At 56.7% G+C, this 12902-nt stretch overlaps 1 protein-coding gene across 5 annotated transcripts in view; it reads left to right on the forward strand.

Annotated features, from left to right (window-relative positions):
* Window positions 1-12902, forward strand: part of GckIII (Germinal centre kinase III) — a 112247-nt gene that overhangs the window by 61689 nt on the left and 37656 nt on the right. Inside the window, exons 1-2 of one of the 5 annotated variants that reach the window (XM_033467503.2) lie at window positions 2368-2688; window positions 12255-12857. The exons of 3 other annotated variants lie outside the window; for them this stretch is intronic. In XM_033467503.2, the coding sequence (XP_033323394.1) occupies window positions 12555-12857 (303 nt within the window). In that variant the 5' untranslated portion in view covers window positions 2368-2688; window positions 12255-12554. Of the gene's footprint in view, window positions 1-2367; window positions 2689-12254; window positions 12858-12902 lie in introns of those variants that run through there. One more of the 5 variants, XM_033467504.2, reaches the window with a different exon arrangement.

A 12902-nucleotide genomic window follows, 5' to 3' on the forward strand; every position in this document is an offset into this window, starting at 1 on the left:
AACGCGCGGCTCGCAAAAAATAAAAGAAAGACGGTGTCGTTCCTCGCGGTCGGCGTAATCGGTGTGTCGCCTCCGTTGGAAAATATTTAGCACACGGAAAATAAAGCGCGGCACGGCTTGGCTCCGTTCGGCGGTGCTCGCCGGTGCTCGGCGCGTCGTGCCGTGAAATTGCATCACTCGAGTTTTGTGATCCAGTTACCCGCGGCTCCGAGCACAATCGGGCGTCGTCGCCCGCAACCTCTCGTCGCGGCTCGATGTTTTTTTTTTTTAATCCAGAACCGAACCCCGATCGCTGTCCTTTCAGCCCGATCCGATCCGATCCGATTCGATCCGACGAATCGATCCGATGTTCTCGCGCGGATGCGAAACAATCGACAAAATTTGCGAGCTGTTAATCAGTTGGCTGTGCCGCCGGCTCCTTTTCAGAGTCGAGCGACGACGAGTATACTCGTCGAACACAGAGCAAGCGTCGCTGTTAAAACATTGGATCAAAGAGACGGTTTTATTCGATAAAATTGACAATTTTATTGCTAATATTTACGTATTCACTCAACATCAACATATAGTGCATACACAATAAACGAAAAACGCAGGAGAAACGATGCATAATGGCATTCTGCTCGTCGAGCACCAGTATCGTGAATTATTCATGCAATTATTCATATCTTTTATTTGATCGTTTCATTCTGACCTGGCTTCAAAGTATTCTTAACGTCTTGAAATTTGAGAATGCGATATTGTTTTCATTACAATTGCAATTTAAATAGAGCCAATGGCTACCACTTTTTACAGCGTTCGCCGCGAGAAGAAGTGCAGCGAGTCTCCCTAACTGAGGCTCAGATTGCGTACAAAAATGGACAATTTGGGAAGAGAAGATACGATTATTCGAGCCTTGCAGCACGTTTTTATAGTTGTTGACAATTCGTGACTATAAAAATGAACCGCAAAGATCGAATAATCGTATCTCCTCTTACCAAATTGTCCACTTTTCTGGACAATCCGAGCGTCAATTAGAGAAACATTGGCGTATCGCGGTGCCGCGCGATACGCGCGTCGCGATACAAAAGCAGCCTCTCGCGTGAAACGGGTCTCGGCCGTTCGAAACCCGCCGAACGTATCGTTACGGGTTCCGCTTTTCTTTTCGGTCTCCCTTGGCGAACAAATCGATATTTCCCGTGGGAGAGAAAGCAGCAGCTTTCCAGCGATCGAGACTCCGATTTCGTGGCACGAAAGCCGATCGACGCGACGGGCCGCTATTCGCATGGAACCGAAACCGCGTGCACGATCGATTTACGTTCACGCTCGGTAAAGCGTGCTCTCCCGAAGCGGACCGCTCCGCGCCGCGCCGAGCCGCCTGTAATTTCGTAATCATTGTCATCGTCGTGGCTGGCGATCCGTGAGCCTCGCCGGCCGATCGCAACCTTTTCAAGGCCCCGAACCGGAGGCCCAGCCTCTCGCCGTATCGCGTGTCCCATTATTGTCCCGATCAAGGTTAATGCGCTTATGAATATTCACGCGGCCGGGCAGAACGCGCGACATCGCCCTATCGGAACGCGCCGGGCCGGCTCTTTGCGTCACGAACGACCAAACGTTCGTACCTTAATTTACACCTGGCCCACATCGCCGCGCAACAGTTCCTAGTTTCCGTGGCGAGCCTCGTAATTCTCGAAAGTTTCATCGTTCCCGGCGCCGCGTTCCCCGAAGAATTCTTAAGAGGCTTCGCTATCGGCTCGGAGCTCGCGACGACGTCGAGAGCTGGTCTCTCCACTCCCATAACATAGAATATATCGCCAACCCTCATCGGTGCTCCCGAAACGTAATTTCTCTCTCGATAACAGGATTCGAACCCCGGGTTTCCCGACAGCCTTCGAACCCTTGCCGAGAGCTCGACGGCGGCCTGCGAGAAAGGGAATCGCGAACTTTTCCTCGAGCAGCCGGGAAAATTGATATCGACCGCCGCGATCTTCCGCCGATCCGAGTTTAGCCGCTCTGGTCCTTGAACTTTGAGCCGCGTGGCGCGACTCAGCCGCCGAGGGCCGCGGCGCTAAACTTATCGGCTGTCCGCGCGCGGATTGGCGAGGCGAGCGACGGAAAGCGGAGACCCGGCGGAAAATCAGCGAGTCCGGCGAGAGCGATAGGTCTGGCCGTTCGAAGAGGAAGAAGAAGGCGACGGTCGAAGTCACACCCTGAGCGGACCGTGTCTATCTATCGGGTGTCCGTGAGGCCCGAGTCCGGCCGTTCCCCGGCTCGTTCCCCTTCTCTAGCGTTCGATGTCCTACAGCTCGCCGTTCGCCGTTCGCCGCTCGCCGCTCTCAGCTCGCAGCGGCTCTCCCGCGCCTTTCTTCGCGCTGCTGCACCGCGTGTCAGTTCGAAAGCGGCCGCGGACAATAACTGACAACCGACCGGCCAGTCAGCTAGCCAGCCGCGCTCGCTCGCGTTCCTCGGCTCTCCGAAGCTTCCTCGAGCGACCATGTTCGTCGAGAGTGCCCGCGGATGATCGTCGTCGCGCGAGTGTCTGTGCGAGATGGATGAAACGTGAAAGTTCAGACGAGTGCCAAAGGGTCTGCTTCGAGACCGAGTGCGGTGCGTTTTTCGGCAGTGATTCGTCGAGGCCTTCGTCGAGGTACTCTCCGTCGGCGGCAGCGCGTCGCGTCGCCGCGGCCGCATTAGGTGCGCGGAGATTAATCGGTGAGCGAGGGGTGCCCGATCGATCGCGCGGCGATCGACGCCCGCTCTCGGAAATCTGGTGGCGTCGGGCAACGAAGAACGAGCCGTCGATCGCGGCGCCCGCTGAAAAACGAGGCGAGGAGTATCCGGCGCGATAAACGCCCGCTCGAACATATGTTATCGCCGCGCGCGCGCGCGATTATCCCGCGCCCGCGCCGCGGCCGATATCCGCGACCATTTATTCCGCGTCGATCCGCTCTCGGCTATCTATTATCCGTCGTGGATTTCGACGCGACGCCTTCGCTCGCGCCTCCGGCCGCCCCGAAACCGTCCCCTTCTTTAAACCGTTTAAAGAACCCTGTTCTCCGCGCTCTCTCGCAACGTGTGACATTTAAATGTCAGAGCCGCACGACGCTCGCCGTACCCGAACAGAGCAGATCGCCGCCGTTCCACTCCGTTTCCTTCGAGTTCGGCTGCTGTATCCTTGCGAGCACCTTCGCCGTACGTTTAGTCATCCGGATTCCGGTCCGCGTCTCCGAGAACACCGAATCCTCGGATTTTGACTCATCGACTCCTCCCTCGAGTTACGATTCAGACGGGATTTCCTAGGAGCGTCGGACGCGTTCATAAGTACCGATGCAACGGAGAAGAACGCTTCCGTTCTCTTAGCAACGATTTCCAAATGTTGCGCTCACGTTCGAGGTATGCGTCCGACGATCGTCTGCTTCCGAAACTGTCCGGACGCAAGCGCAGCGTTGTTCGTTCCAACGTGGTTCCTTCGTGCTTTACGTACAAAAATGTGCAATCGATTATTGCCGATAAGAAGCTAAGACAAAGTTGACTCGTTCTTCGCTCGATCTAAAAAAAGCTGCCTACGCGTCTCCTCGTCGCTCGGTAAACGCGTCCTCTTTCCTTTTGCAAAATGTCTCGGTCATCTTCTCCTCGCAACAGCGGCGAAAGTGCAAGTAAATTTCGATGCATTCCGAAAAACTTATTTCGCCTTCTCCGTGCACACCGTTCTATCCGATCGACGGCGATACACTGGAAATAATGAACGCGTCTGACGCAAATCGTGCGCGACGCTGATAGAAAATATTAGCCGCGCGTCGACGTTCCGTCCGATCGCAAGCGTCTAATCCTTTCCCAACCGTTCGCGTCCGACGCTCGTAGGAAGTCGTACCAGCATCGGGAAGAAAAGGTCCGTTTCGCAACGCATCGGAATCCGCGAGTTCTCCGTGCTCGTAGCCGCGGAGCAACTACTTCCAAGGAACGTATGAGGGTTAAACGTCTCGTGCAGGACGCACTCGCCGAGATAAGTAAGGTAGTGTGCTTTCTGGCACGGTAGGTTAATTCTCGCACAGTGGCCGGGAATATTCAGAGCATAAAACGGCCCGGCGACTGGTGCTGTGTTTCCTCGACGCGTCTAGGCGAGATGCGGAGTCGAACGAACGAACGAACGACGAAGGAGGGCGGTGGGGACTGCTCGAAATAATTATTTCTCGGCCGGACGGGGGACCGGGTTCGGAGGATTGTGAAAAGAGAGCGAACCAGCCGGGGAAATGCTCGCGTGGAAAGCAGCCGCGTTCTCTCGTAGCTACGATCGGAGGACGAAATGATCGGAGAGACAGCGCCGCCTTTCGGTCGAAAGTCCTAAAAAACGTGAGAAGATGCCCGCGGAGTTTCGTGGTCCCGCGAGCCTGTGAATTTCCATAGGAAACGAGGGAGGAAGCGTATTCCAGCGGCGCGACTAAAGAGAGAGAGAGAGAGAGACGCGAGGGCAAATGTTCGTGGAAATGAGTGAAAGTGGTCGTTACTTAACTGTTCGCCGGGCCGCCGAATGAAAAGCGCTCCGTCGCCGCGCACGCCTGTAATTAACCGAGGAAATATTCAAGGATCGCGTTTCCTCTCCGGCCCGATTCTCCGCGGGCTTTAATCGCGCTTTAATCTCCGCGAGGAGGCTCTCCCGTTTAGCAATGCAAAAGCAGCCCCGTGTCCCGATGCGCGGGCAAGAAAAGCCCGTGGGAGAGCGATAGGAAGGGCGGCGGGGACCGAGCGAGTCCATGGACCCGCAGTCATTGACGTCCGTTTGAAGTTCCAAAGAAAAATGCCGGGGAACACTGGCGAGCCGCGGGAAAGCAATAAAGCGGACGCTTTAAAGCGCCACCGGCCGGTGGACGTTAAACTTTCCACGTGAAATACGACCTTCTCTTTTAGGAGGCTTTTACGCCGCGCGTTTTTGCAATTAACCGTAAGAGGAGCCGGCCCTCCCCCCGGCCGGCGCCCCGCCCCCGCGGCCAATTACGATCGAAACAGTGTGGAAAGTTGCTGCTTCTTATTGCGGCCGCCTTTCCTCGTTCTTCTTTGTCCGAGTTCGACCCAGCAAGTGCCCTTTTAACCCTTTGCCGCCGAACAGTCTCGTTTCGATAAGCGTTCGTTTCATTATCGCTTCTCGACCCTCCCTACCCCCTTCGCCCCCCTGTCTCGCGTCGCGCGAACCCTTTTTCTTACCGAAGAAGCAATTTCTCGGCGAAGCAGAACGTGCCAGCCAGAGTCGGACGAGTTTAACCCACGGCCGGACTGCCAATTGCTGCCAGTTATCCCGTCTCGGTACATATTGCGTGTTTCCAAATTTATTTATTTATTGGATATATAGTGAAAGTTATCCATTGATTAAAAAAGTTACGATAGAAAAGGTTTAGAATGACTCGCGATACAGAGTTCAAATACGAAAAGATAATATAACCGCAGGTCTCAAATTCCACAAATCGATGCGATACGAAATTAGTAGACGGAGGTAAATTTGCGTCGACGAGCGTTGCTGACTCGACGAGCTCGTAGAGGATCGCATGAATTTTCAAGTAATCGCATGAACTCGTATTAACGGTGCGACGATGACTCGTTTAAAGTTGCGCGAGGCTTTCCCTCGGAGAACCGCGAGAGCCGAATGAATTTTTGAAATCGATCAGCCGCAGCAAAGTGGCCATCGCCTTCCCCGCGTTCCTCCGCGGCTACTAAAACGTTGCTATCGCGAACAGGTTGTCTTTCGAAAGCGGACGCGATCCGGGCGCGCAGGTTTTCGCGAAATGTCACCCTCGTAACCGTCCGGCGGACGGTCGGCCGGACACACGTAGCCGTAGCGAAAAAACGAACGGGTTTCCGAGGGATCGTAGTCGACCGGCGGAGAAACGAGTTTGGCTCGGTTCGCGATCGTTTTATCGCGCGTATCCGCCGCGCCGGTTATCCGCTCGACTCTGCTCGACGCCGCAGTTCGCCGCGGCTGTTCGCGCTCACTTTCACTGGAGCGCCGCGTCGCGCCGAGCCGGGCCGAGCCGAGCCGTGTCGCGTCGCGCGGAAGGAGAAAAGGGATCGACCCGGCCGAGTAGAGTAGCGTTATATAAATTAGGCGTTCCGCGAGCATGGCTGCGGTCTGCTCGCATCCTCCTTTCAGAGGGCCCGCCGCGTCTCTGCCGCGTCCGCTCGAGCCTTTAGAAAGCTTCCGCGCGGCTTACAGCTCCGAGAGATTGCTTCGAGCTCTCCCGGTGCAATATTTCCCGAGCACGGTGCCGGCACCCTTTGCCGAGCGAGCCTAACTCCGTGGCAGCGGACAGATAGCGGCGAGATAGCGGCTCTGTCGCCCCCGATTCCCATCTCCCGCGACGGAATGAAAAGTAATTCCCGTCTCGGCGGGGAATCGGCTCGAATGGTAATCAGACTGTGCCCGGATAAATCAGGAAACGATATCATTCGCGAGCCAAGCCGAGCCGTCTGGCTGTCGGAGCAGCGGGCTCGAGCGAAAGTCACTGACCGATATTCTTTTTATCGCCTCGCGTACGTTCGTGCGCCAATCCTCTCCGCTCCTCGTCGCGCCGCGCTCGCCGCGCCTCGCCGCGTTTGCATTTCCTGCCATTAGAACGTTACACGGCGCACGAAATCCAGCTCGCAGCGTAGAAAAGCCCGCGGACCGTTCCACACAGCCGAGGGAACTCTGCTTCGCCGACGATAACGAGCCGATCGATCCTCGGAAACGCCTTATTAACGGGGCCCCGCTCCGGGAATTAGCAATCACCGACGCGATCGTCGCGCGGCCGACGATCTCGGATCGAGCGAGATAATCCGCGCGATTCGCTCGGCCTTTTATCTCATTCCGGTCGATCGATCCGAAAGAGCCGAGAACTCGCGAGCCGTCGATCCCCGCGAAGATCGAACGCCGTTGCTCGCCGCGGCGGCGGCGGAGAAAGCGGTGCTCTCCCATTGAATATCCTCCCCCCTTTCCCCCGGTTGCGCGTTCGACCGATTCGATCGATCGCTGTTAGGTGCAGCAGGTGGCTACCGGTTGGAAAACGCGGATTCTAATCGCGGCGAGTGCCGAGCCGAGCCGAGCGGAGTGTGCTCTCCTGCCTCCGATGCCGCGCGGATCCCGTTACACCGCGCGCCGCGTTCCCCCGTTCAAAAGTTACACAAGAAGTTATCGCGTCGTAATATGGGAAGTTCGGAGCGCGTGCCAGCTGCGTCGGGTCGCGCGCCAGTCCCGAAACGAAACGAAACGAATGGAAGCGGAACGACGGAACGAAACGAGAAAAATGTTGCTCGATTTCGCGGAGGCCGAAACGCCTCGAATTCCGGCCGCTCGTCGTTCGGCGCAGCCGGCGCGCGGCTCGTAATGAAAGTCGCTAATTTTTTCCAACGATTTTCCCCTCCCCGGCCCGCGGACAGCTTGCATACAATACTCGCGGCACCGTTCGAAAGAATGCCCGAGTTTCGCCCGAGCCTCCATTCCGTCCGCTTCGTTTCGTTTCGTTTCTCTCGCTCTCCGTTAGAAAGGTATTTCTCTCTCTCTCTCTCTCTCTCTCTCTCTCTCTCTCTCTCTCTCTCTCTGGCCGGGTTGGTGCGCGACAGCCGCAGCCGGCTCTCGGTACGTGTGCGGCAACGATTAAGGGGATTACGCCGCGGCCGCGCACCGACGGAGATACGAGCACCTCTCTCTCGCTTTGCACGAATTTTTCCGTTATTTTTGCATTTTTCCCGGCGTTTCCACCGACCGTTCTGTCCCGCCGCGACAGCTCTTTTCTTCTCGGAGAGAGGCGAGCCGCGGGGGCGCGCGCTTCTAACTCCGAGCGGCCCTCCATTGTACCGCAAAACGCGTTCGCCTAATGTCTCCACTCGGGAAATCCAGCGATTCCCGTTTCTCGGCTAAAACCGAGTGCTCTCGGCACGGTAACCGCCACCGACGGTTGCTAGGTGAACGAGGGTACAGCCGAGCACGATGATCCGACGTGCCCGTGCTGACCAAACCGGGTTTTGTTTAGACCGTGCATTTTTTTCCGATTTTTTTAGCGGTCTTTAACCCTTCCGACCGTGCTCACCTATTACGAAAAGTCTGGAAATACGCGCATTGGTAACTAATTATTCTATCTAGGCATTGCTGGAATAAAAATACGGATGCGGTGCCGCGACCGCTTCATTAAGAAATCAGCATTTTTATTAGCATCCGGATTTTTCGATGAATTGATCTTGCCACAGAATATTCTGAAAAACTTTACAGTATTTGTTGTATTGCATTGGGCAGAAGACTCACGCATGTGTTCATCATTTTCTATCGATCCTACTTCACCCCGTAATTACCCTCGTGCTGGGAGTAAAGGATTTGCAAATCGGCCGAGAGGGTTTAAACGAAAGTCTAAACTTTCGTGGCGCAAAGAAAAGCCAACTCGGTCAGGACGGCCAACATTTGACCACATTTTCTCCCGTGTCGTTGATTGGCCGAACGTTTCGCGATTCCCGCGCCTCGTTTCTTCCGAGACGCTTCGCGCGTCCGGTCGTTAACGGCCGAATCTACTTAGCCGCGAGTCGCTCGACGTTTCCGTTTGAAGTTTTTGCTGGCCCCTCGTGGATCAACGCGAGTCCATCGTCCCACACCGGCGAATTCGGGGCACGGTTTCACCGTTGCGGGACGGCTGCGAAAAGATCGCGGACCGCTTTCCTTTTCTCGCGGAGCGACGGACCCGTCGTCGACGGGGCCTTTTCCTACGAACCCGAGAGAGCCCCGCCACGAGGGATTCCTTTCCCGATTCGATGCGCGCGCCGTAAATAGTCAGCGAGCGCAGGGCTACGGCCGATCCCACGGCGCGTTGTGTCCTAATAAAGCCACGCTTTCGTATCCGCCTACGCGTCACGATTAACAATTAATGCCCGGCCGACGAATGCCAACGCGGCGCGGAGAGGAGAGAGAGAGAGAGGAAAGCGCGTGCATCGTCGGAGGCGCACGTGCAGCCCGTCGAGGCCCAATTATTCCGAGTAACGGACGACCTAGGAACGTGCGACGCGCTCGTTCGCGAAAGAAATCGGCGACAATGCCGTCCTCCTGCCCCCCTCTTCCTCGTCTCCTTCCGCGAAACGTCCTTCCCGAAGGCACCGGGCAAGTTCTTCGCGAGTTCCTCGAACTCCTCGGACGATTAATCCGAAGCCCCCCGGATCCGAGCTCGGGCGAAACCGAATTTCGAGACGCTTGAAATCGAGAGTTCTTCCGCACGTCGCCGAACTCGGCGAAACAATGCAAAAGTAATTAGAGCAGCGCGGATTATCGTCGAGCGTCGACAACCGGTCCCCTCGAGGGTTGTTTCGCGCGGAGTTGAAAGTCGGTTCCGGTCGAACGACTCGCAGACGACGGCGCGACGAGGCGCCGAGCGGCGCGGAGCAGAGGGCATTCGTTGAAACTTTCAATTTATCGGTTCGCGCCTCGCCTCGGAGACTGTTTTGCTTGCTTCGTTCCGCGGTTCCAGCTTCTTAAACGGCAAAACTTTCCTCTCGTCGCCGCGCCGCACCGCGCCGCGCCGGAAACTTTGCCTCGCGCTTTGTCCCGCCGTCTGGAATTAATAACGTTTCGAATACTTTACGTAACTCCCGAGAGCCTCGAGTAATTAAGAGTTGTAGGTCCACCGTGAGCTTGTCCGACCGTGGTGGTCGTTTCCACTGCCGCGGGTTGTACCGAGTAGAAAGTCCGGTGCTAATCTTCTGGCAAAAGGAACGCGGGGAGACGGTGGGGCATTTCGTAAACGCGATCCCCGCAAAAACCGGCTGAAAAAAGGAACGGGATTTAGAACAAATTGCTTGAGAATCGGCGATCGTGGAAAAGCGCAGCAACCGCGACCGCCTCTCTCTCTCTCTCTCTCTCTCTCTCGTTCTCTGTTTCTCTCGCTTTCTTCCTCTCCTCTCGATCGAGGATTATCTGGAGGGCCGAGTTAATCGCCTCGGCTCGGTGATTTAGAGCCGTGGCGGATCGTCGATGGTGCAGCGAACTCGATCTTCTACGCACGCTTCCGCCGGAAGCTGCCACCCTGGAAATTATTCGAGCGTGACCGATCGGTTGCGTGATCACGATCGACCGTCGGCGGCCCCGCTCTCCGGTCCCCCGATCCGATGCCCCTCGATCGAACCTCCCCGTGTATCCTCGGCTCCCCGTATTTCGAGGATTTTTCGTCCTTTTTATCCTCCGCTTCGCCGAACAATTTTCAATCTGCCGATCGGGCCAGTCTCTTTGCCAGCCGCGGGACCATTACTCGGACAATCTACGAGGCAGATCGGCGGCCGGCGACGTTGATAGATCGAGAACGCTGTCGACTCATTACGCTGAATATTCATCAGGGCGAAACCTCTTTGCCCAATGAATTTAAATCGCCCGGGCGCAGGAAAAGAGAGGACCGACGGTTTTGCGAGTTCCTCGAAATGATCCGCGGTAGATCGGAATACCGATCTTGACCCGTTCGATGAAAGAAGCTTCCGTGCTTTTAGTCGACTCTCTCTCTCTCTCTTTCTCTCTCTCTCTCTCTCTCTCTCTCTCTCTCTCTCTCTCTCTCAGCATCTCTCGTGGCATGGCCAGTATGCCGCGTCCGCTCGCTGATCGATATTCCGTTCACGTGCCAGCACAAACAGAAATCCAATCCGATCGCGCCTGCATCGAATCTTGCCCTCGGCTGACCCAGATTATCATCTCCGTCGGCGTTCCTATTTTTATTTCGGCGGGCCGCGGCGGTGCTTGGCACTGAACTTGCACCGTTTTAATTAAACGCCGGCCACTTTGCGGCCGCCGCGTTCGATCGGCCGGCAGGAAATCCCTCGGCTAGCGCGGCGATCGGCGCCGAAATTACAGTCGCGGCCTCGTTTTCCATCATCGTGGCCACGGAAATCTCGAAACCGGTAGCCCGAAGCCGCGTCGTCGACGTAAAATCCCCGCGTAACTTTCCACGATTTTACGATCGATGTGATCCGTGAGTTTACAGCGCCATCGCGCGCCGTTTCGGCTCGAGGCTGCCTCTCTCTCTCTCTTTCTCTCGAGCGGACGCGATCCCGCGAGAGCGAGAGTCTCCCCTTTCTTTCTTTTGTCTCGACTCCCCTCTCGGTTACTCGCGGGCGGCAAAGGGGACAATGGTTCCGCGAGCGGTCCGGTGGTTCCACGGCGTCGGGAACCGGGGAGAGGCGAGAAAGAGCGATTCGATGGGACGGCGGCCGGCTTTCCGAGTGGATAGCCTCAATTTTCCTCTTTCTCGGCCGCCCGAAAGGCGAGACCGGTGTTCCGCAACGGCTCGAGAGGCCCTCCGGTTTCAGGGAACGATTCAAAGTCGCGGCGACGGTTGTTGCGCTGGTCGGCCTCGAAACGCCGCGGTCGGCTCTCCTCGATTTCCGTGTCGCGACGAAACCTTGAATCGCGAGACATTGTTCCGAGGCGGAGCATCGGAGATGGCCGATCGCCGCGCGAGAGACGAATAATCCTCCGCGTAGAAAACGCGAGCACGGCGCGCCGCGCGGCGCGACGTTTCGCTACGGTAAAAATAGGCGCGCCGATATCGACGACAATCCGGGTCAGCCGGGAACGAGATCGATCGCGTAAGGACAGGCTCTCGTAGAAATTGGACGCACGGGCACCCGATAGCTCGCAGAGGTCGGTTCGCCGAGGCTGGCTGGCCGGGCCACCGCGGAAACCGCGAGCGTTTCGATGGAAATCGCGCGGCAGCTTCTGCGAATTGTGCGGCCCGCGACGGCCGGGACACCCACGCGCTCGTTAATCTTTCGCCCGCCGTCAGGTTGTCCGGGGATATGCCGCGGAACGAATTTTATTAGCGCCGCGAACGGCGGCGTTGATCTCTTCATCTTCGACGGGCGCGGCTCCTCGAGGCTCTGCGACTACTAATTCGGTGCTCGACGCCACGCCGCTTTCCGCTTTAAACAACGTACAAAAATCCGCGACAACGCCGAGTTCCGAACTACGATAATGTCTTTCTAACTGACGCTCGGATTGTGCAGAAAAATGGACCATTTGGGAAGAGTAGATTCGGTTATTCAAATCTTGAAGCTCGTTTTTATAGTCGTTGACAATTCGTAGCTATAAAAATGAGTCGCGAGGCTCGAATAATCGTATCTTCTCTTCTTAAATTGTCCATTTTTGTGGATAATTTCTGCGTCAATTAGAGAGACATTACTGTATCTTCTAAAATCTGGAGCGCGACATACGCTTCGAAACTTTAGAAATTGGTTCGGAACTGCGTGGCCGCGTCGCGCGCGGGGTGCCAAGTTTTCATGGGAGTCGATCGTAGGGACACCTCGCACCCCGTGGACGAGCGGAGAGGCTAATTTGTGGGCGAAAGTCGAATCGTGCCAGCGGAAGCGAGAAAACCGCGATGCAGAGAGGGGCAGCGGGGGGCTGAACTCGAAGAGGTGAGCTGCGAGAAGAAGCGACCAGTGCTCGCGGAACGAAATCATCCCCAAATGCTCGCCGGGGGCGGGGAAGAGGCGCATCACAGGGCATCGCAGCGGAACGTTGACCCAGCGAGGATCGGCGCCTTGCCCGGATTTCACGGGGACGCGTGAATCGCGCGAATCGCGCGCCGGCAAAAATGCGAAACGGCGGTCAGCCGCAGCAGACGGCGGTAATGGCACCGCCGCACCTAAACGGCTCCGCGCAATTCGTTTCCGGCGGTTACGTCGGCTACGTGCCACGCCAGCCCTGGGGGCAATTTCAAGGGGCGCAGCATCCCAGGAACACGGCCAGGCCTCTGTCGCATCCGCCGCCGCCGCCGCCGCCCTCCAGAAGGGAGAGCCAAAGACCACCTCCTCCCTCCGGGAACGGTTCTACCAACCCTAAGAGCACGTCCCTTCCGCATACCAGGCCCGGGACAAACAGGAGCACCACCCCCTCGGTGAGTTTCCCGCTATCCCTGACACCTACCCTCTTTCGATCGACG

This window comes from Megalopta genalis, chromosome 4, assembly GCF_051020955.1.
Source record: "Megalopta genalis isolate 19385.01 chromosome 4, iyMegGena1_principal, whole genome shotgun sequence".
Lineage (NCBI taxonomy): Eukaryota > Metazoa > Arthropoda > Insecta > Hymenoptera > Halictidae > Megalopta > Megalopta genalis.